The sequence below is a fragment of the Diospyros lotus genome, chromosome 1 (genome assembly GCF_014633365.1).
Source record: "Diospyros lotus cultivar Yz01 chromosome 1, ASM1463336v1, whole genome shotgun sequence".
In the NCBI taxonomy this organism is placed as follows: domain Eukaryota; kingdom Viridiplantae; phylum Streptophyta; class Magnoliopsida; order Ericales; family Ebenaceae; genus Diospyros; species Diospyros lotus.
Genome location: NC_068338.1, coordinates 31,532,580 through 31,557,350, shown reverse-complemented (window position 1 = coordinate 31,557,350; position 24,771 = coordinate 31,532,580). Strand labels below are relative to the sequence as shown.

At 36.2% G+C, this 24,771-nt stretch overlaps 5 protein-coding genes across 5 annotated transcripts; 3 read left to right on the top strand and 2 right to left on the bottom strand.

The window, feature by feature from the left end:
* Positions 1-887: 887 nt before the first annotated feature.
* Positions 888-16,700, bottom strand: LOC127803761 (18.1 kDa class I heat shock protein-like). Its single transcript, XM_052340231.1, has 2 exons — positions 16,345-16,700; positions 888-1,366 (listed from the first exon to the last, which is right to left on the bottom strand). Exons 1-2 carry the CDS (start codon positions 16,561-16,563, stop codon positions 1,025-1,027), a joined length of 561 nt encoding a protein of 186 aa, XP_052196191.1. The 5' UTR covers positions 16,564-16,700; the 3' UTR covers positions 888-1,024.
* Positions 2,142-2,933, top strand: LOC127803768 (17.5 kDa class I heat shock protein-like). The gene has a single exon (XM_052340244.1). The coding sequence runs from the start codon at positions 2,167-2,169 to the stop codon at positions 2,713-2,715; it is 549 nt and encodes a 182-aa protein (XP_052196204.1). The 5' UTR covers positions 2,142-2,166; the 3' UTR covers positions 2,716-2,933.
* Positions 5,367-6,058, top strand: LOC127803775 (17.5 kDa class I heat shock protein-like). Its single transcript, XM_052340255.1, has one exon. The coding sequence runs from the start codon at positions 5,449-5,451 to the stop codon at positions 5,926-5,928; it is 480 nt and encodes a 159-aa protein (XP_052196215.1). The 5' UTR covers positions 5,367-5,448; the 3' UTR covers positions 5,929-6,058.
* An 814-nt stretch (positions 16,701-17,514) lies between the features above and the next one.
* Positions 17,515-18,257, top strand: LOC127803784 (17.3 kDa class I heat shock protein-like). Its single transcript, XM_052340268.1, has one exon. The coding sequence runs from the start codon at positions 17,626-17,628 to the stop codon at positions 18,082-18,084; it is 459 nt and encodes a 152-aa protein (XP_052196228.1). The 5' UTR covers positions 17,515-17,625; the 3' UTR covers positions 18,085-18,257.
* A 5,404-nt stretch (positions 18,258-23,661) lies between these two features.
* LOC127791939 (17.3 kDa class I heat shock protein-like) lies at positions 23,662-24,487 on the bottom strand. The gene has a single exon (XM_052322148.1). It carries the CDS (start codon positions 24,366-24,368, stop codon positions 23,910-23,912), a length of 459 nt encoding a protein of 152 aa, XP_052178108.1. The 5' UTR covers positions 24,369-24,487; the 3' UTR covers positions 23,662-23,909.
* Positions 24,488-24,771: the final 284 nt, after the last annotated feature.

The following is a 24,771-nucleotide window of genomic DNA, read 5'->3' as shown; positions in this document are numbered from 1 at the left end:
GTCAAGATTTAGGAGCTCCGCTTATCTTTATAATTTTTATTATGATTTTGAACTAGAAAGAGATAAAGAGGAAGATTAAGTCAACCAATGATATCTTTAAATATCTCAAGAATTATCTCTATTAGGGAAGATTATCTTTTCTCCTTATAGAAAGGGGATCAACCTCTCTTTTTGAAATATATCTTATCTTCTAAGGGAAAGGCTAACGGACATCTATAAATAGAGGACAGTCTCTATAGATATGGGGATCTGATTCTTAAGAGACTCTTTTATTATCTTCCATTACTATTATATTCCTCAAAAATTCGTGAACTGACTTAAGCGTCGGAGGGATCACGGGGAGCGAGTCCCCCCCTCCTTTTTTGCAAGTATTTGGTCCGAGACAGAAGAAGGTGATCGACTCTGCATCATCAACAACCAAACCAACCAATCCGTTTCTATCCTGTTATATCCAGCCTTGTTATTAATGAATTGCCTATAAATAGAACTAAAAGGATGGATGAATGGTTATTCTAAGAAGCTACTGTATCCTAATTCTCTAAGTGTGACGTTGGGAAAGAGAGAAAAGATTGAGAAGGAACACTTAGGTAAGAGCTTGTACTCATTTTTGTTCTTGTTATGATATTGTAAGTCTTTTTGTAATTCTATAATTCTGATTAGTATTGAGTGAATTGACTAGGGGTTGAAACTCCTAGTGTGAGGAAGATCGTTTTACGGATCCAAACACATATTTTGTATCAATTCTCTTTTTTGTATTTTTCTGTTTTTGGTTCTATTTTATGTTCTTGGTTGAGTTGCTCTACGCCTGGGAGATCCTACAAGTCCAACACATTACATAAATAAAGAAATTCTTTAATTTGGCATGCCTGTTGTCTGAACTAGCTTCATTATTCAAAATCGCAGTACTGTAGACCCTGTCTATAAACTTAATATAAATTACACAAACACCACACAGAAGATTAATAACAGAAGTCAAGATGTACAGCAACAACATTCCAATTTAGGCAAATATATAGCCAGCAATTCAGCCATCGATCTCAACCTTCTTCACTTCATCCTTCTTGCTCACTTCTTCCTTGGGGATGAACACTCTGAGAACTCCCTTCTCCATTGAAGCTTTCACTTCTTCCGTCTTCCCATTCTCCGGCAACCCCAACTGCCTCCTGAACTTTCCCCTCCTTCGCTCCCTCCGGTGCCGCCACGTCTCCTCCTCCTCCGGCTTCTCCACGTTCCACTCTCCGCTAATACTTAAAACCCTATCATCCTCCACTTCCACCTTAACCTGTTCCTTTTGAATCCCAGGAAGATCCACCATAACCACGTGAGCCTCCGGCGTCTCCTTCCAGTCCAAGCACGGGGAGTTCACCTGCAGCTCCTCGTGTTCGGAGCTGCAGGTGAAATACTTCAATACTATCCGCAGCTAGCTTTGGTTAAAAGTACAAAAAAAAAAAAATCTACATTAATTGGTCTGAAAGTATTCGAACTTGATCCGAGATTTACAATACAATTCAGGCCGTGAATTGATTAAATTAAAATGACGTAATTCAGATTGGCTTGGCTTTTTTAAACCTAAATTTTAAGTATTTAATTAATTAAAACAAAAATATCAAAATTTAATTAACTTTTCAACTTTAAAATTTAAGTTCCAACTTGCTGTTATCTTATTGGAAAGCGTAATGGATGATGGGCTGGTATGCAGTACAGGCTTACCCTTAGCTAACAACAGCCGAGGCCCACATTATATTGGGCCTCACCAGATGTAAGGATTTTAATTGGGCTCCTAAATTAGAGATTTCTAAAATGTACTAGAAGCATCTCTATCTAAATACGGAGGTCTGAATATGCCGCGAAGCTGCTGGAATTCTCTTTCCGTTTGCTATAAATTGCCCAGCGGCTCCTCCTTTTCTTGCATCGCAACAAGTTTGATTCCGCGAAAACATTCTGTCCATCGATAAGCCAAGTCAAATAGCTGGTTGTTTTCGTCGACATTTTACCCGGAAGGGATGGGTTCATCATTAATTTTTCATTTATTTTATTCCGTGTACGCGTCGCTTCTTCCCAGCAGAAACAACTAGAAGCATCGCGGGCATACTAGAAACCTCCTTCAAACGCTTATAAATACCCGACAAACTTTGTCCCCCCTTTCTTATCCCACACAAACAATTAATGAAGACTTGCGGCGGCAACGTTGAACAATTACAGCTACATCAGTTCTGCAAGCAATCCAAACTGATAAGCAAGCATTCGAGAAAGGAGAGGAAGATATCGCGGATGATGAATCACTGTCCAAGCATTTGTGGGAGCGGCGGGAGCAACATCTTCAGCCCATTGATCTCTTCAGCCTTCCACGTTCGGCTGCCGTTGAAGGAGTCTGCTTCCGACACGGTTAACGCCCCGTGCGTGGACTGGAAGGAGACGCCGGAAACTCACCTGTTTATGGCGGATCTTCCTGGGGTTAACAAGGAAGATGTTAAGGTCGAAGTTGAGGAAGATCGAGTTTTAAGGATTGCCGGAGAAAGGAAGGAGGAGGAGGGGGAGGGGACGTGGCACCGGAGGGAGCGAAGGGGGGGAAAGTTCAGGAGGCAGTTCCGGTTGCCGGAGAATGCGAAGACGGAAGAAGTAAAAGCCTCAATGGAGAATGGAGTTCTCACAGTGTTGATCCCCAAAAAAGAATTGAAGAAGGATGTTGTGAAGAACGTTGAGATCACTGGCTGATCTGAATTGCTATTGCTTTTTTTGTCTTCCCTTCCCATCCCATCCCATCTTAACTACTTGTCATTTGTGTGATTTTGCTTGTTCTTAGAGGAGAAGAATAAATTGCAATTGGTTTCGCAATTGTCAATATGTTTTCATTAATTTGTTCTAGAAAATATTTGTCTAAGGTCAAATGAAAAAAATGTGTAATTGGTTTCATAAATGCTAATTTTTATGTCTCTCACATTATTTATTAATTATGATATAAATGGACAAAGAAAAGAAACTGATAAATATATAATAAAATCGTATTATCACAGCATTCTGCAAAGAACAACAAAATCCACTGACTGGAGATTTTGAAATCAAATTATCAAATAGTAATTCATTAATCAAATTTGGGAGTCAAAATGAACCACAAAAAACACTAATACAAAGAACATAATTAGAAAATTGATTATAAAAATTACAAAATCAATATTGTAGGGAGAGATATTTGATGAGCGATGGAGTTGGAGGTAGTAAAATGAGGGTATAATGGGCTTGTATGTTGTAGTTTAAAAGTTGTAATTTTTAATTTTTATCTTTAAAAAAGTAGGTACGTAGTATTTGTTTTAATTTTTAGAATTCTAGTTTATAATTTTTACTAGTTTTTAGAAGGGGTAGAAGCTGACTTTTTTAAAACTAGGGTATCCCAGCTTTTATAATTTCTGATTAAATAGTTACATTTTTTTGACAATTTTATCCCTATTTTTAACAAAGAATTACTGTTATGTCCATGCAATCAAGGGTCTCTCTTTTCTACCGTCATCTCAATTTTCAAATCTCTTCTTCTCTCTCGCCATCTCTCTTTCTCTCTATGCACTAATTAATTTTTTTATAACACTTGAAACTTATACATATACACTAATTAATTTTTAAATTATCATTCTATAACTATTAAGGATATTATGGACAATTATACAAAAATAAGTTATTTTACAGCTTATGCTATCAAACACCACAACTGTTTAACTACAACTTTTCAGAAATTATAACAAATAAGTTCACAACTTATTTTAAATTTTAGAAGTTATAATCTAAAAAATTAGAAGATATAATTTCTTTAATTAAACTGCAACAAACGGGGCAATAGCGATGGGTTGAAGATGACATGTCAAGATTGCTAAAATTAAAATTTTAAGTAAAATTATAAAAAGATTTATAAAATTGGATGATAAAATAGAATCGTAACGATTTTATGAATAATTAAAAATATTTTTTAATTTATATAAATATATATTTATAATAATATAATTTTTATGATAAATAAAATATATATACATATAAACTAAAAGCTACACACACATATGAAATAAAATTATAACAATGGATAGTTAAAAAAAAAATTCCTGAAAATTGTAGCAATGAAAGTAATATTAATATCTATAAAATATATATATGTATCCTATATATATATATGACTCGTACAATTGTACAATAGAAGCAATCGGAATTCGGACAGCAATTGGACACACTCGTACATGGGTCAAATTCATTCACTATACCTTTTATTTTGAGGCTTTGAATTTTGAAGGAAGGTGAACGAACAAAGTTGAAATAGAGCAGTAAAGCTAGAGTACACAGACAGTAATCGGCCGGATGCACTGCCACCGATCAACCTTGTCGCAGCAACCATCAACACCAATCAAGCACATCGCAGCAAGCATCGGCACTGATGAAGCACGTCACAACAAGGGGGAACGCTGACCGCTTACTCTCAGCCGTTTAGGGTTTGCATAGAAAGACCAAAATGGGGAAGGAACCAGGCACTATATACATATATACATATACGTTGGCCTGGAAACTAAGCCGAAGAGTGAACTCGGTAAACTCGAAACCCGGATCGAGTTTAACGAGCTGATTTGCGATTCTTGTCCGATTATACTAAAATTGATTTTACATGCGAGTTAGATTCATTTTATGGCTGTGGACTCATAAATTCGTAAAATTATATAAGTTAACTTACGATTTTAACAATAATGGCCATGATGAAAACTGGATGTGGCGATGGAAGAGATAGTGACGAGGCTAGAGAGAGGCAATGAGAAGGAGATAGAGAGAGACAACGGAAGAAGAGATAGAGATAACAACAATGGTGATGGGGTTGGAGGCGATGAAGGAGATGGAAGGAGGTGACGAGAAGAGAAGGGCAAAGGGATGAGAAAGCGGAGAGAGTTTTTAATGTTTAAGGTTGAAAATATTAAAATTATTAAAAAATAAAATTATAAAACACTCCATTAACTTTTTTAAAATGTTGTTATAAAAATAACATAATAAATTTGATAGTGTTTAAATTTTTTAATTTTTAAAAAATATATAACTAAGATACGTAACTTTAACCTCCATTGATTGCTTGTAAGCTCTCAAACCGCCCAGCCAAACACCATCTTAGTTATCCAATAATACGATTATAACTTTAAACTCCATTGATTTCATATATTTATTTATTTTCTGTTGTGAACATTAGCATTGGCATCCTCGCATGTTCACACAGACGCGTTAACGAAGCTACAAAGTCCATTCGCGCGTCACTTTCTCAAAAGCAACTACAGAAACATCTGGAACATACTCGAAGCCTCCCAAGCCCTAGCTAGGATGCTTATAAATGTCCGACATTATCCCCTCGATCTCCACATCCACCAACAATCGCTCGACAACAGCAGCTACATCACTTTTCTTAAGCAAAACATATACAGAACGGATCAGAGGAAGATGGCGACGGTTCTATGCCCGAGCGTTTGCGGCGGCCGCCGGAGCAACATCTCATCCGCCTTCCACGTCCGACTGCCGATGAAGGAGTTCGCTTCCTCGTGTTGCTCGGCGGAGTTCTCCAAGATGGTTAATCCCCCGTGCGTGGACTGGAGGGAGACGCCGGAAGCTCACCAGTTTATGGTGGATCTTCCTGGGGTTAATTACAAGGAAGAAGTTAAGGTCGAAGTTGAGCTTAAGGAAGATCGGGTTTTAAAGATTAGCGGCGAGTGGAAGGCGCAGAAGCCGGAGGAGGAGGAGGAGGAGGTGACGTGGCACCGGAGGGAGCGGAGCAGTGGAAAGTTCGTGAGGCGGTTCCGGTTGCCGGAGAATGTGAAGACGGAAGAAGTAAAAGCTTCAATGGAAAATGGAGTTCTCACAGTGTCCATCCCTAAGGAAGAAGTGAAGAAGGATGATGTGAAGAACGTCGAGATCGATGGCTGAATTACTACAGCCTTAGTGTTTGTTAATTATTCGTGTGCATTAGTTTAATTATTATATTTGGGTATTCCCAATATAATATTGTGAGTTTGAAGAGGAAAACAAAATAAAAATTATTTCCGTATTGTATTAATTGTTTAAATGTTCTTTTCATACCAACATTTCTGCCCCGATCGACAGTACTGTATAATCTACCTCTTTCCCTAACCAGCGGAAAGTTTCTCTCAATCAAAATAACATGGTTTTTGTAAGACTGAAAGTGAACATACTTAATTTACTGATGGTCGCCTAACTTATATAAGAGAGAAGGAAATGGTTCTTTGCATGTCGTTGGATATTGTAGACAAGTTAAGAGCCAGGATCTCGATCGGGACAGTTGAGGTTGGTTCAAGGCATAAGGATCATGGCATGACAATGAGAGGAAGAGAGAGTGCTGCTGAATTAATGTGAATGGGATGAGTCCGTAGACCGGGCCCAAATACTAAGCAATTGTCTTATTTGTTAGGTTAGACCTAATCAAATTAGTACGGTAATCCCACTTGTTGTGATGGGAGGGAAAGAGAAGGTGCTCGACAATTTATAGCATCGAAAAAAGTATTCCGACAACTTCAGGACATGTCCAGACCTCCGTGATTATTTTTAGTACATTCTAGAGGCGAGCCCAATTAAAATCCTTACACCTAATAGGCCCAACAAATTGTGGGCCTGACTTCTTAAGGATAGCCCATGGTGCATGAGGCCCATAAGCTCTTGTGGCTATTTTCTTTTATTTTGTCCTTTATATTTTATCTTTTAACTTTTGAATTTATTTTTTTGTAGACTTCATGATCAATAAATCCATACATATCCAATCTGTGGATTCCTTTTGGCCCAAGTTTTTTTCCCATATGTCCCCCCTCAGTTTTACTTTTTTTTTTTTTCTCTGAACCTCCCATTAAATATATTTAAGTGGGCCTTGGTCAACTCTCAATCTCTTTTTCATGTCTATAGCCTCACAAGCGGATACGATCCCCTTTTTGTTCTTTTCTAGACTAATGCTTTCAATAGTTTCACTTCAGTATACCGCGCGCCAAGAAACAACTTAAAATCTTCCCAGCCCCAAGCAAGTTTACATTGATTAATCAAAGAAATAATAAAAATTGATGCTTGGCATTTAAAGATGGCTTAATTTTCATAATTTAGTGTGAGGAAGACCAAAAGAAAAAGAAAATCTAGAGATCAGAATGCACCGTTCATTTAGAAAGCTGTATACCGCTCCATGTGTATATTATATTATAACGCATGAGAAAACATTACATAAATAAAGAAATTCTTTAATTTGGCATGCCTGCTGCCTGAACTAGCCTTCATTATTCAAAATCACAACAGCCCTATAGAGCCTATCTATGAACTTAAATAAAAAGGAAAATGCTACACGAACGGAAAGATGGACAGAAAGGTAGACAACTCTATAATCTCGTGATATTTTGACATAAATATATCGTGCGTATTTCAATTTTTTGAAAGCCCGCCGTTGTTGACTCTCTCACTCTCTAATTTGAGAAGCCTCTTACTTTCTCTTTTACAAACAGAGAAAGGAAACCCTATTCTCTCTTGCGATTGAAAATCAAAAAACCCCACTCTTTTACATCTCACTTTTTCTTTCAAGAACAGAGCTCAGAAACCCCACTCTCTCTTGCCCAAATCGGAAACCCACCAGCAACTTGCAAACTCTCACTCTCTCTTTCACGAACAGAGCTCTGAAACCCACCAACAACCTCTCACTCTATCTTTCACTCTCATCTATCTCACTCGCTCTCTCTGCAACGCGAGATCGGAGGTCAGCCTCACCGCCTCCTCCAAGTCGGCCACCGCCAGATCTGCCCTCCATTGCCATCTCTCTCTCCGTCGAATGCAATAGCAGCAGCTCTTCATTATTTACAGTTCCTGATCTCTCGACTGGTACGTACTCTCTCTTTTACTCTCATCTATCTCACTTGCTCTCTCTGCAACGCAAGATCGGAGGTCAGCCTCACCGCCTTCTCCAAGTCGGCCATCGCTAGATCTGCCTTCCATTGCCATCTCTCTCTCCGTCGAATGCAACAGCAGCAGCTCTTTATATCTACAGTTCCTGATCTCTCCACTGGTACGCGGTTTTACATCGTCCAAATAAGTATTCACTCTGTATTTGTTTTAGCTCTGTTCGTTGCTTGTTGAATGTGAATCTTTGTTGGTTTGTAGTTAATGGGTTAATCTCACAACACACAAATTTTTCTTGGGAAATACTTGAAATATATATGATAATAGTTAGTTCTAGAAGCCTATAACTAAGCACTAGTGTTGCAGTTAGTATATTGAAAACCATAACTCCCTTATGCTGTTTTCACTTCTCGCCAATGATTTTAGAAATTAAGAAAGATATTTTTTTTTAATTTCTTTGATATTGTTATATAATTTGATTTGATAGGATCCAGAGAAAGTTATGTACAAAGAACAACAATAAATTAATTAACTTGCCCATAATATAGATCAATTATGATATGAAGGGGTTTTGCTCAAAGGGCTTGCCTTGGTGTTGGTGGTGATGAGAGATATATAGTATAATGTTTTGTAATCAATAAAAAAACGTATGTATTGGATTGCATGAAAATGAAATAGAAATGTCTTAAGAAGAGAGTTGATACCTAGATTTCACATGATGATATGTGTGTACAACACTTGCCCTCATCTCCTTTCATTTTCTGTTCTCATTCCTAAAGGCTAAAAGGCTGTTAATTAAAGTTGCTATGGGTCTCAATTTTACAAGCAAAAGAAACAAACCTCTACTACTATGGCTTGTTCTATTAGTTTATGGGTTTTTGTTATTTTAGTTTGTTTATATTAGATTCAATAAATCTATGCATTTCTTATATGTACAGTAAGATATACACTTATAGATACTTTTGCCTTTGAATGTGGAAATAATGTGTGGGGAATATTTTAATTTTTTAATGAAGTGATTATATATATGGTTCCTAACAATTGACATCATAGGACTATTTCTGTGTTTTATTGACACATTTATTTTCTGGTTTTTTTATATACCTTTTTCTTGTCTCATGTAATGTTTAATTATATTTTTTACATACTTTACTTGCATATAATTGGGAGGATATTGACAATGTTAAAACATTTCAGGTACAATCATTTCATAAAATCATATTTTTCAAATTTGATTGTTTTTAATTAAGATGACTTCTAATGTGGATATGAGTGAAGTTTCTATCAACTCTTCTACCTCTCATCAAGGAATAATGTGTGAGCATGGTGTATCTGTTCGGTGTTATACATCATGGACTAAATCTAATCCTGGGAGAAAATTTTTGCGATGTCGATTTTGGAAGGTAAGTTATATTATAAATGAAAAAACTTTTAATTAACATGGAATTGATTGTTGGATGGTTTGGTGACAGGATGATGATTGTAGATGGTTTCAATGGATCGATGATGAACGTACAAGTCGTGAGAAAGTATTATGTGGAGTTTTATTGGATCAGTTGAAACATATCAAGAAAGAAAAAGCTGAAAATGTAAGAATACTTGAAGAACAAATGAGAATTTTTAAAGAGAAGGCCGTGAGAAGAAAAGAAATGATATTAAAGCTTGAGCAAGATTGTAGATGTATAAGGGAAGAAAAGTTTCTATTGAAAATGAAGCTCCAAGAGTGTACGATGAAAAATGGTAAGATTGTTAGGGGTCTAATAGTGTTAGGATTTATTTGTTTTTTGTTGATTGTATGTCTGATGAGAAATGATGATAGTAATTTTAGACATTTGGCTTTAGTGTAATAAGTGTATAAACAGGTAGCAAACATGAAAGTATGTTTATTGATTGTTAATTATGTATATAATCAATTTGATCGCCTCCTCTTGAAACTGTCACCTGTTTTACAGCTGCTGATAAATTTACTACAGCTGCTGATAAATTTATGCTTTGTCCAAATGCAGCAGTTAATTCTTTAGTAAATTTCATTTCCACTTTGTCCAAATGCAGCAGTCAATTCTTTAGTAAATTTCATTTCCACTTTGTCCAAATGCAGCAGTCAGTTCTTCAGTAAATTTTCGCTTTGTCCAAATGCAGCTAACAAGAGCTATAGAAATCTTTTGATATAATTCTTTTTATTTCTTATTCCATCCATAAGAATGCCTTTACATTTAGATACTACATTTCCAGGCAATCTGCAAACTCATTTCATCATAATAGGATTCATGCTACATAATATCAAGCTCATCTGAAATTTTGTCTTCATCCGTTTACGCATGATTGAAGAATGAAAGGGATTTTTTTAGAATCTAAGGGCTATGATTCATTTCCCTTGAGAAAAACTTGATAAACCAATATTTTTAGCTAGTAAAATAATTGTAAAAGGAAAAAATTGACATGATAAAAATGCCCCCAAATGGAGATCCATTATTTTTTTAAAATTTTAACTTCCATTAACATAGATTTCTCAATCCGTTCTTAGCGTCGGTGGAAAATTAAGAAATAAAAAAAAAGAAAGAAAGAAAGGAATTTGGGGATGATAATTTGGAAGAAACCCGAATGTATTAAGCTAAGGTAAATGTATTAATTTCAATAGAATCTTGGAAGAAACCTGAATGTATTAATTTGGAAGAAACCTGAATGTATAAAGCATTATGCCACCAGAACTAGCACCATTTTATATGTCACGTCCTCCCCCCAAACTCCATCAAAAATTTTGTACACCATACCAAAGCTCATTATAAAATTTAACCATAACAATTAATAATTGTATTAAGCTAAGGTAAGTGTATTATTCATTGAAACAATTTTGATCAAACCATGCCAGATGGTTCAATACTTGAATATTGACACCCAATTAGAGTAAACATTCAATTAACACACACTGACTGCATATACATATATCTTAGATAATTGAGCAGAGAAAAGAGCTAAAAAGAAAAGCTTACAGTACATGGATTAATCTAAATTCAAAGTCAAAAGCAACAACTACTTTGTTAGCGGGTAAAACAAGCCAAAAATAATGTTTCTGTCAAGAAAATTGTGGATGAAGTAAACCCCAAGGCATGCCACTTCCCTGTGCTAGCTACTGGCAACTGCAAAGCAATGAAGTTTAGGGTTGCACTAACTTCTTGCATGTCCTTTGTCAAGTTATTGGAAGCAGCTGAAAAAGATTTTGGATTCCACCTAAAGCTTCCATCTGCTTAACGTACGCATTAGATGAGATTGTGAGACTCAAAACAATGAAATATAAATCCACAACATAATAATCATGCATGCACACGTTTCAAAAGGTTAGAAAATAGGTTTGTTTAAACAAAAATAATTATTTTTAGCAAATAAATGTATGAGTGCTATAAATACACTCATGTCCTGAAGGTTTAACAATCATTCATATAAGAATGAAGATTCATTCACATAAGAATAAAGGATTCTCTATACACATCTTGTATGCAAAGCCTTACAATCTCAAAAATCTGGCAAGTTGTCATTCGACTGTTGGTAGGGCGGGTACATTGGCATAAAAGGCTGAGCCGTGCCAAATGTTGGAACCATAGGCATTTTGTGAGCAGCATTCCAAGTTTGAGGCATTGTAGTCTGCTTTAACATTGATTAGATGAAAAAAAAATATGAATGCAAAGCATAGGATATAACCAAAAAGACATTGCGAAAAAACATCAAATCTAAGTTATATTATTAGCCTAATCTTATCCTACTACTTACCAACATATGTTGTGTGAAGGAGATTGGTGGGAGCGCATGATATTGTGCATCTTGTAGAAAAGTTTGATTGAATGGTTGAGCATCTTGAACAATGTTTTGCCTAGGGGCCTTGCCTTTACTTGATTTCGAGGATCCCACCTAGCCATTAAATGAAAGTAATAACCATTACAATCGAGCACGTCATCAATTTGAGGCAAGTAAAAAGTATAACAAAATATACCTTGGCTTTCTTAGTACTTGTTTCCAATGGGCCTTTATTGCGAAGCTTCCTAGGGGCTCCCTTTGTCTGGGAGCATCTCGGATCCATTATTTGCCCGCTTAAAGCTGTTGTTGTCTCTTCATAATTAGGGATTTGTTCTTGCACACTATGTTCAACATAGATATTACTATCACAACTTGGCTTCGCATAGGATATACTCAATGTATTCAATTGAGACTGGATCCACTCCATGGTTGCCCGAGTTCGTTCTTCGTCATTTGCTACCAAGTCAGCTACCTTGGAAAACTGACTGCACAACTCATCGTATCTTAATTGGCTAGGTGTACTAATCCAACCATTATAATTGATTTTAACCCTCATGTAGGGTCTACTGACATCTCTCCTCCATCGTCGTAAGATATACCTCTCAGGAATTGATCTGACACCATTGTGGATCAATGTTGTCACAACATGTCTACAAATTATTCCCTTAAACTCAAACATGTGACAACTGCAAATAATGTCACATTTCTCTTTCTCAAAAACAACCGAATATTTTTTTTCCTTTACTCTATTGTCAAATATAATATCTTCTCGTACCTCATACCTCATACCCAATGATCCCTCTTCGGCAGACACAATCGTGCAATACATCGTCCCAGTGAACTCTTCTTGAAACTCCTTGAATTTTGCCATTGTGTAGACTTCTTGAAATTGTTTCTCCATGGGATATTTCGATGCACATGGGATCATTTGAGAAAATGACTTAACGTCAGCCTGAAACTCCTTTTCTACCTTACACCTCATTGCCCGCTCATATTGTTCAACAAATTGCTTCAACGAGGTTTTTGAGTGTACATATCCATCGAAGAATGCATTCATACCCTCACTTCGCTGTGTTGTTGACATCCCTGCCCAAAACCTAGTTTTCAAGAAACATGGGACCCATCGGTCTCTTTCTTTGTAAAGCCCATACAACCAATCGTTGTCATGCAATGCATATTGCTCAATCATTGAATTCCAGGTTTGCTCGAATTCTCCAGGACTCTGTGATTCATACACCGCGTCATGTACAGCTGAAAGAATATAAGCCTTACAGCCATGGTTCCCAAATTTTTCAGGTAACTTCTTTAATATATGCCACAAGCACCATCTATGCTTTGTGTTAGGGAAGACCATCTCAATAGCATTTTGCATGGCCCTATCTTGATCAGTGATTATTCCTGCAGGGGCCTGACCCTCCATACACTCAAGCCATGTCCTAAAGAGCCACACGAAAGTCTTGGTGTCCTCATTGGAAATTATACCACATCCAAGTAGTGTCGACTGGCCGTGGTGATTTACACCAACAAATGGAGCAAAAGGCATGTCATATCTATTTGTCAGGTATGTGGTGTCAAATGTGACAACATCGCCGAATTCCTTGAATGCTTGTCTACACCTATTATCAGCCCAAAAGACATTCTTCAATCGATACTCTTCATCCAAATCCACACTAAAGTAAAAACCCGGACAAAAGGCTTGCATCTTTGAAAAATAAGCTTGAATAGCAGCAGCATCTCCTTCTCCAAGTCTTAACCTCCTCACCTGATCAATGTAATTCCTGCAATCCTTTTCCACAAATGTCAGGTTCTCATATCCACCAGCTTCAACAACAGCTGAGTTAAAACTTTTGTGTAATGGAATTCCAGCTATGTCATTCACTTCAAGCTGTCGCTTCACATGTTCGCTTAATTGCCTGTTGCATCGATATAACCTAGACTTGGTTGGACTTGTTTTATGGTTATGCTCAAGATGAACCATGTTTATTCGCCATGTCCCTAAAATATCTGAACATGCTGTTATTCTAGCTTTACACCCTAATTGCATTGTTGGTTGAGGGTTTAGGGAGGTACTACCTTTAATATTTCTTTTTCCTTCTCGACAACATGCATATCCCACATATCTTACCAACCCATCATCTCCCTTCTTCGAACTCCTTCTTTTAACAGGAAAACCCACATGGTAAGCATATCTTTTATAAAATTCAAAAACTTCCTTCTCGTCATTGAACTTCATTCCAACCTTAGGGATAAGCTCATTGTCTTCTTCTGGCAGTTCGTTGTTTAATGCGGGACACTCATTGTCTTCAATAATTTGCTCATTATCAACCAAAGTTCTCGAGTTATCTTCAAATGATTCCGCAAGCACAATATGATTTTCTTAATCAAAACAAGGAACAATAATATGATAATATAATGTTAGATTTATAATTTGCATTATCCACATACATTCCTTTAGCAAGCTTGCTTTATATAGTTGTAGTGTGAGAAATATATGCCAAATTTGAAAAAAATAAAATAAATAAACATACCTATGTCACTCATTGTTGGTTTCCTTCGTCTTCTAAAATATAATTCCTTGTCGGTAATAAAATCTGAAAATAATAGCAATTGAACACAAAATTTGGCCATTAACATCGCTCATGCATCAACCCTATAGCTGAACCCTACACCCATCATGTACTGATGTAATGCTCTAATTATGTCCACAAATGTCTACTATGACAAACAAAAATCATATCACCAAAAATAAAGATGAACAAGACCCAAATTCAAGCACTTGCCTGTGAGATTAACAAGTAAAGAAACCTGTGAACTATGTGCAACTTGGAAATACCTTTCCAGTGTTTGCATTTTTTCAAAAAAAAATAGAACTATTTTTTCAAACAAACATACGAAATGCTGTTTATTTTCGTTTTTTAAAATTTTGAGGGGAAAACTGATAATTGGAAATGGTAACAAAATCTAATGATATATTTTTCTTTTTATGCTAGCACCTATGTTTAACGTTGTATTCATCTTTGGAAACTATTGATTACTTAAATTATTCTATTCTCCTTTCTTTTGCATGCGCATGTGTGTGTAATATTTCTATAAGTTTTTATTTATATTTGTTTTATTTTTCTATTTTAGTTTTCTCTCCTTCTTATGTTTTTAGTCTCAGGCATACCATAAACTTATATGAAGACTTGATAATATTTAAAGTAGCTTAAGCTTCACTTTATTTGGCCATAATAGTGAGTGCTTAACTCTTTCCTTCAATGGAATTGGCTTTTCAACAAATTTTGCTTTCATAAGATAATGGTTTCACTGGAGTGATTTCATTAGCAATTGCAACATTATTTCTTTCCATCAAATACTAATTTTCTAAATTCCTATGAGGCTGGAGAAACTATTTTGAACTTGGCCATGCACTAGAAGCCAAATTGGTGTCCATCTCAGAATATTGGAATACCTATAAAGGTTTGTTTCATATTTGGACAATGTAGTTAGCCATGTCGGTACTTTTTAAGGTTAATTGTTCTCCAAAATCATCCATTACAGGAAAACGACGCTTTATTATACAAGAACAGATAAGTACAGAATAAAAAAAGAAAGCAATTAGATGCATAAAGGGAGATTTAAGATTTTAAATCAGCCTTAAAATGATTAAAATCCATTGCATTCGTACATAACAAAACACATACCAGTGAAGAGATTAGGAACTATAGTCAGATGGGGACTTGCTGTTGCTGTGAGAGATCGGTGAAGTATCAATGGGTGAGAATGTAGGTTGCCTATTCGACGATGAACCACTGGTGGAGGGCAGATCTGGTAGATCTGGTGGTGGCCGACTTGGAAGAGGCGATTAGGATGACCTCCGACAGACGACCCAGGTGATCGATCTTTGTTAAGGGTGAAGTGGGTTTCCCCGTTGAGAATGAGAGAGGCCAGAAATGGGGTCTGGCCGGAGATGGGGTTTGGCTGGAGATGGGGTCTTCCTATTGCAGAGGTGGGAGAGTGATACAAATGGTTAGAAGCGGGTTTCCAATCTAGGAGATTTGAGAAGAGAGAGAGAGAGAGAGGGAGAGAGTGTGTGAGAGTGAAAGTCAGAGTTAGCGTCTCTGTGAAAGAAAGGTGAGGAGAAGGTGAAACAGATCATGGGTAAGTTGGTAATTTTATTAGAGGGTTAATATGGTAATTACATGAGAGTTGTCCAAGTTTCTGTCCAAGTTTCCGTTCGTGTAGCTTTGTCCAAATAAAAATTACACAAACACCACACAGATTAATAACAAGAAGTCAAGATATACAGCAACAGCATTCCAATTTTGGCAATATATAGCAACCAATTCAGCCATCGATCTCAACCTTCTTCACTTCATCCTTCTTGCTCACTTCTTCCTTGGGGATGAACACTGTGAGAACTCCCTTCTCCATTGAAGCTTTCACTTCCTCCGTCTTCCAATTCTCCGGCAACCCCAACTGCCTCCTGAACTTTCCCCTCCTTCGCTCTCTCCTGTGCCACCTCGTCTCCTCCTCGTCCTCTGGCTTCTCCACGTTCCACTCTCCGCTAATACTTAAAACTCTATCGTCCTCCACTTCCACCTTAACCTGTTCCTTTTGAATCCCAGGAAGATCCACCATAACCACGTGAGCCTCCGGCGTCTCCTTCCAGTCCAAGCACGGGGAGTTCACCTGCAGCTCCGAACACGAGGAAGCTGCGGACTCCTTCAACGGCAGCCAAACGGGAAAGGCTGAAGATAATGGGTTGAATATGCTCCTCCGGCCGCTCCCGCAAACGCTTGGGCATTCATTCAACATCGACCTCATCTTCCCCCCCTTTCGGTGCTTGCTTATCAGTTTCGATTGCGTGCAAAACTGAGGTAGCTGTTGTTGAACCTTGCTGCAACTCATTGTTGGTCTGCAAAAAGTGGAGACAACGTTCGTTATTTGTAAGCAATCGAAGGAGGTTTCTCGTATGTTCCACGATGCTTCTGGTTGTTTCTGCGGGGAGGAAGCGGCATCTCTGTGTGAACCGGCAAGGATGTGAACGTGAGCTTTCACATTTCGCTGCCAATACACATGTATATATTAGTAAGCTTTTGAAATGGGCCAACCCAATAATGGGCCGGACCCAGTACCCGTTGAGGGGCCTAATCCTCGTCTTGGATTGTTTATCTCGGCCGCCCAATTAGGTGTTTCTAGAATGAAATTATGTAGGGGCCTTCTGTTAAATAAAACAATTTAAAATTTTCATATCTAATCTCTCATTTTATCTCTTTTTCTCTATTACATAGATATTTTGAAAATTTATTTAGTTTTTCATCTCTAATCATAAATATTTTTTTTTCAGGTCGGAAACACTTCAATACTATCCACAACTAGCTTTCGTTAAAAGTACATATAAATGAAATAAAAAATTTAAATCTACATTAATTGGTCTGAAAGTATTTGAACTTGATCGAGTTTTACAATAAAATTCAGGCACTACATTGATTAAATTAAAATGACGTAATTCAGATTGGCGTGGCATTTTTAAATCAAAATTTTAAGTATTTAATTAATTAAAACAAAAATATCAAAATTTAATGAATTTTTTACTTTTAAATTTAAGTTCCAATTTGCTGTTATCTTATTGGAAAGCTTAATGGATGATGGGTTGGTATGCAGTACAGGCTTACCCAGCAGCCCAGGCCTACAACATATTGGGCCTCACTCAGATGTAAGGATTTTTAATTGGGCTCTTAAACTAGAGATTTCTGAAATGTACTAGAAACGCCTCTTGACTAATTACGGAGGTCTGGATATCCCTGAAGCTGCTGGAATTCTCTTTCCGATGCTATAAATTGCCGAGCGGCTCCTCATTCCCTCGCATCGCAACAAGTGAGATTCCAAGAGAACTTTGTGTCCATCAATCAGCCAAGTCAAATCGCTCCTTGTTTTCTTCGATCATCTAAGCCCCACTCCCAGGAGAAAATGTCGTTGATCCCAAGCTTCTTCGGCGGCCGACGTGGTGGCGTCTTCGATCCTTTCTCTCTCGACGTTTGGGATCCTTTCAGGGACTTCCCGTTCCCTCAACTTTCTGGAGAAAATTCTGCACTGGTGAACACTCGCGTGGACTGGAAGGAAACACCGGAAGCGCACGTGTTCATGGCCGATGTTCCGGGGCTAAAGAAAGAGGAAGTGAAGGTGGAGGTCGAAGACGACAGAGTTCTGCAGATAAGCGGCGAGAGGAACGTGGAGAAGGAGGAGAAGAACGATGCCTGGCACAGGGTAGAGCGCAGCAGCGGCAAGTTCATGAGGCGGTTCAGGCTGCCGGGAAATGCGAAGATGGATGAGGTGAAGGCGTCCATGGAGAATGGAGTTCTGACTCTGACGATTCCCAAGGAGGAGATCAAGAAGGCAGATAGCAAGGCGATTGAAATCTCTGGTTAGAGTTATGAGTGATGAGAAATTGCTACTCTGAGTGAAGACTTTGTATGCGAGGGAATGTTGTCGTCGGTGTGCTTGAGTGATTTGTGATCGATCGGGAATGCCGATTGCTCTGCTTAGATGGCATCTATGGTTTTGTAATCGAAGAAGGGATATTTTGAGTATTTACTGTTGTACATTGCCTCACTAGCTTGTCTTGGAGGGTGTTTTGGCTTGCAATTCATTAACGTTTAACTTGGTAGGGAGAATTTTTGTAAAATGTTAATTTATAAATTGCCTTGATTGAATATTTTATTATTTTATTTTCATCTTATTTGTTAATTTTCAGCCATATTTTTTTTCTTCAACTTATGTCTCTCATCGTTTATTGTCTTCAGGGCCAGCCCAAGGCCCAGTCGAATTTTAGGCGATAATAAATTTTATTTTAAGAAGGGGTGTATTTTTTTTGGAGGCTTTCAATTTTTTTTTTTTTGGTGAAATGGGGGTGCTTTGTTCTTTCAAGTGACTGTTGTATTTTTCATTGGGGGTGTGCTGTATTTTTTGAGAGTTCCAAATTTTTTAGGGCCCTAGACATAGGTTTCAATGGCTTATGCCTTGGGTCAACCCTGATTATCTCAACTCTTTTAGCCATTATCATCGGCTATCATCGACCCTGATTTCTCGTCAATCATTGCTCTCATCAATCACCATTGATAACACTAGTTGCTGCTTTTATCATTAAGTGCGATTTTGTTCACCCCCCTTTAACGGGGTGAACATCACCTTCACAATTTTTATGAGAGTGAAAAAGGCAACGAAACGACATAAAATATTTTATGCCGGTCCATTGCCTTTTTCACCCTCACAGTTTTGTGAGGGTGATGTTCACCCCCGTTAAAGGGGATGAACAAAATTGCACTCTTTATCATTTCCTCCATCAACTATTGCTACCATTTGCTTTAACTTTTCTTTCATTATTGGTTGTTCATCATCTCTTCAACTTCATTCTCATCTCTTTCATCTATTCTTTTCCTCATGTATGTATATATATATATAATAACAATAAATATATAAAATAATATTATATTAATATATTTTTAATAATTATAAATAATTTATTAATATTTAATGATAAATTTTGACATTATTTAAAATTATATTTATTTTGGTCTTTTTGTTAAGTTTTGATAATTTAATAATTTTTTTAAAATTAAATATATAATTATTAATTAATAATTTAAAAATATATTTATTATAACACATTATTAACTTAAAAGTTATTTAATTTTAAGTTTTATATAACTTAAAAGTTAAATAATTTAAAAATTAAAAAAAAAAAAATAAGCCAAACACCCGCTTAGTACACTGAATACCTTAGGGGCAGATAAATCAAGTTCATGGTATCTCTATAGCACTGCAAGTAGGGGTGTTCGCGGTATGATTTGGCCGATCTGAATCATTTTCAGCACACCAAATCGTTAGTGCGATTTTTCAACTAAACTAGACCGCGGTCTGGTTTGGGTTAGGCCAAACCGCGGTTTCAAATGCTACTTAAAATCAATAAAAAAGATATTTAAAAATGGTAAATAAAGACACAAATATTGGTAAATAAAGTCAATTAAATGTAAATAAATAGGAGCAAAAAATAAAGACAAAATAGTGTAAAAAATAAATAGGATGGGGCTGCTAATTATTAGATTTTTATAATAATAATTTTTTTATAATTTTTTTAATTATTTTCTTGGGCGGTTCGATTTTAAACTGAATTGCCAACTGTCCAAACCGCAAATCGCGCGGTTTGGACAGAATCCAAATCATTTTCGACGGCCAAAAAAAAAAATTATCGGTTCGGTTTGGCCGGTTTACGCGGTGCATCGATTTTTTTGAACATCCCTAACTGCGAGCAAGTTTGAATTATTTGATTACTGAATTAAATGGATGTTATATAATAATTTTACTTATTGTTTTATTGAATTAAATTTCATTATCTCAATAAATATTCAATAATCTCATTATTAATTTAAAAGAAAACTCAATATATTACCAACAATATCTTGGGTTGACTGTCATTGCACGATTGTCGGTATTTGTGTATTTGATTACGTCGGGAGAGGTAAATCACAGATTGAGCCTTTAATTCTTGCGTAGGACGAGAATTACTCGCAACATACTGGATTGACATTAACATAATGCTCATCCGATCACTCGCCCTATGCCTTGAGAGCTACTATCAACAATATTTGTTTCTTTGTCGAAACAACTTCATTTTTTAAAATCAGTGTGCTCTTACAAACAATATCGAGTTGTGTTGTTTGTATGGAAAGGAATTTACAGAATGCTTTACAAGGGCATTGAAATGACTAATTTGTCCCCTCTAATAAATGACCCAAAAGTATCTCTCTTTCCCTTCTTTCTCTCTCTCTCCCTCTGTCTTTCTCTGGCTCTCCATCTCCCTTTCGCAGACACCATCGACCCCAACCCTTCGGCTACCCGTCTATCTCTTTCTGAACACCGTAGCCCCAATCGAAAGTCTTCGAGACCTCACCTAGTAGATGCAAGAAAAGTCATTCAACTAGATCATCAATGAAAAGATAGAAGTTTCAGGATTTGCTCCGACGAAGCAATAGCGAAGGGAATGACGCCTTCGTGTTCTTGACTTTGAAGAATAGAGACTATAAGGTTGACAGACTCGAGGGAACTGAGGTTCCCAAGCAAAGGCGAAACTCTACCAACGGCTTTAAGGCTTTTGGGAAGACGAAAGCGAAGGGACTCGCCGCCAGTGGGGAAAACGCATCTTCATCCGCTCATGAAGGGTTCTACGTACGGAACCGAGCTTCAAAAGAAGGAGACAAAAGAAAATCATACCTCCCATATAAGCAAGACCTTGTTAACTTCTTTGCGAACATCAAAGGATTGGGAAGAACCTTTACTCCTGTAGTATTGTGATAAATTGCTCTACTTTACACCCGAGATATCGCTAATTTCTCGTGATATCTCGACCTTGTGAAGCACTCTGTAAGAATTATTCTGTACAAATAGCACAACCTTTCTTTAATTCTCGGGTAAATTTTCTCATACTTTGGAGACGTCTCTAATTTGGGCGATCCAAATAAATTGTCCAATAGTACGATTATGCTAGTCAAACGCGTGCTCGGGCTTGGCCCCCTAGCAACAGGCCATTTCATTTAGTTATTTAGGTGTTGTTCTTTTTGTGTTTCAGTTTTGAGTTTTGAATTCATTTTCAGTTTTGTATTTTGAGTGTTTGTTTTGAAATCACTAGAAACATATTCTTTTTGTTATTTTAAAAAATTGTTTCTCAAAATTAAAAACTCGAAAACGTGATCACTTTAAAATTTTGATGTAGGACGGCATAGGCGAACAACACAGGCAAAACACGTGCGACGGATCTGGAAAAAAGAACGACGTAAACGAATGGCGAGTTGCGACGGATTTAGAAAGGCGAATGGTGTAGGCGAACCACATGCAGCGACGGCGATGGACAATGTTGGACGGCGTAGGCAAACCACACACGACTTTTTTACTAAAAATACCGAAACGATTTTTTACTGTTTTTTATTTTCCTTATAAAATTTTTTCTCGATTTCAAAAAAGCATATTGTTAAGCTTAAGGATAAATAAATACAATTTTGATGATAACAAAAATATTTTTATGATATAAATATTTTTCTTTGTCATACAAAAAAATAAATTTCTTTTGAATTAAAAGTAGGTACAAAGAGTAAATTTATTTTGAATTAAAGATAAATTGTCTTTAAACATGTTTCCTTGATTTGATCATTTATGTATTAAAAGTTTATATTTGAATTTTCATTTATTGATAAATGCATTTCTTACTTATGCAAATTAAAAGTATATTTATTTTAAATTAAAATAGAATTACTTTTAAATATGTTTTTCTTTCTCATACAAGAAGTAAATTTATTTTGAATTAAAAAGAATTGGTTTTAGACATGTTTTCTTTTAATCATGCAAAAAGTAAATTTATTTTGAATTAAAGGAGAATTTTTTTAGACATATTTTTTTTATTTTAATCATTTATGCCTCAAAAGTTTATATTTAAATTTTCAAATATTAAATTAAATGAGAATTATTTTTAGATATGTTTTCTCTTACTCATGCAAAAAGTAAATTTATTTTAAATTAAAAAAGAATTATTTTTAGACATGTTTTTTTTTTAATCATTTATGCCTTAAAAGTATATATTTGAATTTTCAAATATTGATTTCTCATGTAAAAAGTAAATTTATTTTAAATTAAAGGTGAGACATGTTTTCTTATTGTTTGAAAAAGCTTAAATACTTTTTAAATTTTAAATTTCATATTAACATTTTTTTTAATGATTAGTGTGTTTGGAAAATGTATATATATAAGGTAAGTATAGAGGCTCAACGTAGAACACATTTGATAGAACATTCAAACAAGAGTGAGAAGATTTGAAGTACTAAAAATGTGCTGACTGGTGAAATTTTCAACCGTTGTGACTTGTTTATAATTGTCTCTTTAGAGTCGAAACTCTATAAATTTCTCTTATTTTGTAAGACTGTGTAATTTTATTGATTTCAATACTAGTACAATTATCACATATTAAGATCACAAATTTAAGAGTTTTTAAAAGAATTAAAATTTTTAATTTTTAAAAAATCCAATTCACTTTTCTTTGATATTTTTCTAGGCAATACATATTTAAAAATAATAAAGAAAACATGTTTTTAATATTTTAAAAATTTAAAAATTCAAAACTAGTTGAAAATAACAAGGTGAACTGGCCCTTATTTTCCGTTGTCAACGTTAGCATTGGCATCCTCGCATGTTTACACTGACGAGTTGATGAAGCTACAAAGTCCATTCGCGCGTCACTTTCTCAAAAGCAACTATAGAAACATCTGGAACATACTCGAAGCCTCCCAAGCCCTAGGATGCGTATAAATGTCCGACATTGCCCCCTCTCCACGTCCACCAACAATCGCTCAACAACAGCAGCTCCATCACTTTTCATAAACAAAACAGATACAGAGCGGATCAGAGAAAGATGGCGAGGGTTCTATGCCCGAGCGTTTGCGGCGGCGGCAGGAGCAACACCTCATCCGCCTTCCACTTCCGACTGCCGATGAAGGAAAATATATTTTTTAAAATAATTTTTTATTGTTATGTTTAAAAATAAAAATAATTATAAAAAAATCAAAACAACAAAAATTTATTTTAAATGTTAGCCTCCGAAACAAACTTTAAACTCAAAATATATTTATTTATTTATATTTTATTATTATAATAAAAAAATATTACAAAATTTATTAATTTTAAAATATATATTTTTAATATTATATTAATATTAAATATTTTTAATTTATTAAAAATTAAATTTATTAAATAAAATATTATTTAAAAATTATTTTTAAAATTAAAAAAACATATTTTTTAATTTTTTTGTTTTAAAAATAATAAAGATGACGTATTTTTAATTTTTTAATAATAAAATATTAAAATAAAAATTTAAAAATAAATTAAAATTAAAATAAAGATAACTCAATCTAAATAACCTAAAAAAGTAAAATGAATTATCAAAAGATGTTTTTGCTGGCAAACAACTAAGAGCGGACTCCCAAATAAACTCAATGATGATGTTAATTGGAGTCGCGGGATTCATCAAAGCTAGACGACTTGGGGTTATTTCAGAACAACATAGAGAATGCATTTATTATATCTCTGATTATTTAGATTATTATTATAATACCATTTCACATGACATTCTTTGAGAATTTCGGACTTTCAATCACACAACATACATTCCTCTGATGAACCAGCTGAAACAGTTAAACAAATGCAAAATTCTAACCAGAGATTTCAATCGCCTTGGTATCCGGCTTCTTGATCTCCTCCTTGGGAATCGTCACCGTCAGAACTCCATTCTCCATGGACGCCTTCACCTCATCCATCTTCGCATTTCCCGGCAGCCTGAACCGCCTCAAGAACTTCCCGCTGCTGCGCTCCACCCTGTGCCAGGCATCGTTCTTCTCCTCCTTCTCCACGTTCCTCTCGCCTCTTATCTGCAGAACTGTGTCGTCTTCGACCTCCACCTTCACTTCCTCTTTCTTCAGCCCCGGAACATCGGCCTTGAACACGTGCGCTTCCGGTGTTTCCTTCCAGTCCACGCGAGTGTTCACCAGTGCAGAATTTTCTCCAGAAAGTTGAGGGAATGGGAACTCCCTGAACGGATCCCAGACGTCGAGAGAGAAAGGATCGAAGACGCCACCACGTCGGCCGCCGAAGAAGCTTGGGATCAACGACATTTTATCCTTCGAGCGAGGCTCAGATGATCGAAGAAACCAGCGAACGATTCAATTTGGCTGATTGATGGTCAGAATGTTTCCTGGGAATTTCACTTGTTGCGATGCGAGAGACTGAGGACCCGCTCGGCGATTTATTATATCAACGGAAAGAGAATTCCAGCAGTTTCGGGACCCCCTTGATTGGATGTAGACTGAGATGTTTCTAGTACATTCGGAGCCCTCCCCCCAAAAATCCCTCACAGTGGGCCTGGGCTGCCATCCCGTACTGTATCTCCGCCCATAAGTTTAAGCTTTTTGCAATAAGATAAACGACAAACTAATAAGTGGAAAGTGGATTAATTTTGACAGTTGAAATTTTCAATTAATTCATCATTATCAACCGCCCTGTTCTAATCAAGGTATG

Excerpts from the sequence above, each read along its gene's own strand:
- LOC127791939 (XM_052322148.1), bottom strand. The coding sequence starts at position 24,368 with ATGTCGTTGATCCCAAGCTTCTTCGGCGGCCGACGTGGTGGCGTCTTC.
- LOC127803761 (XM_052340231.1), bottom strand. The coding sequence starts at position 16,563 with ATGAGTTGCAGCAAGGTTCAACAACAGCTACCTCAGTTTTGCACGCAA. Across the intron at positions 1,367-16,344 it reads CCTCGTGTTCGGAGCTGCAG|GTGAACTCCCCGTGCTTGGA; the intron begins GTGAACTCCCCG and ends GAGGAGCTGCAG.
- LOC127803784 (XM_052340268.1), top strand. The coding sequence starts at position 17,626 with ATGTCGTTGATCCCAAGCTTCTTCGGCGGCCGACGTGGTGGCGTCTTC.
- LOC127803768 (XM_052340244.1), top strand. The coding sequence starts at position 2,167 with ATGAAGACTTGCGGCGGCAACGTTGAACAATTACAGCTACATCAGTTC.
- LOC127803775 (XM_052340255.1), top strand. The coding sequence starts at position 5,449 with ATGGCGACGGTTCTATGCCCGAGCGTTTGCGGCGGCCGCCGGAGCAAC.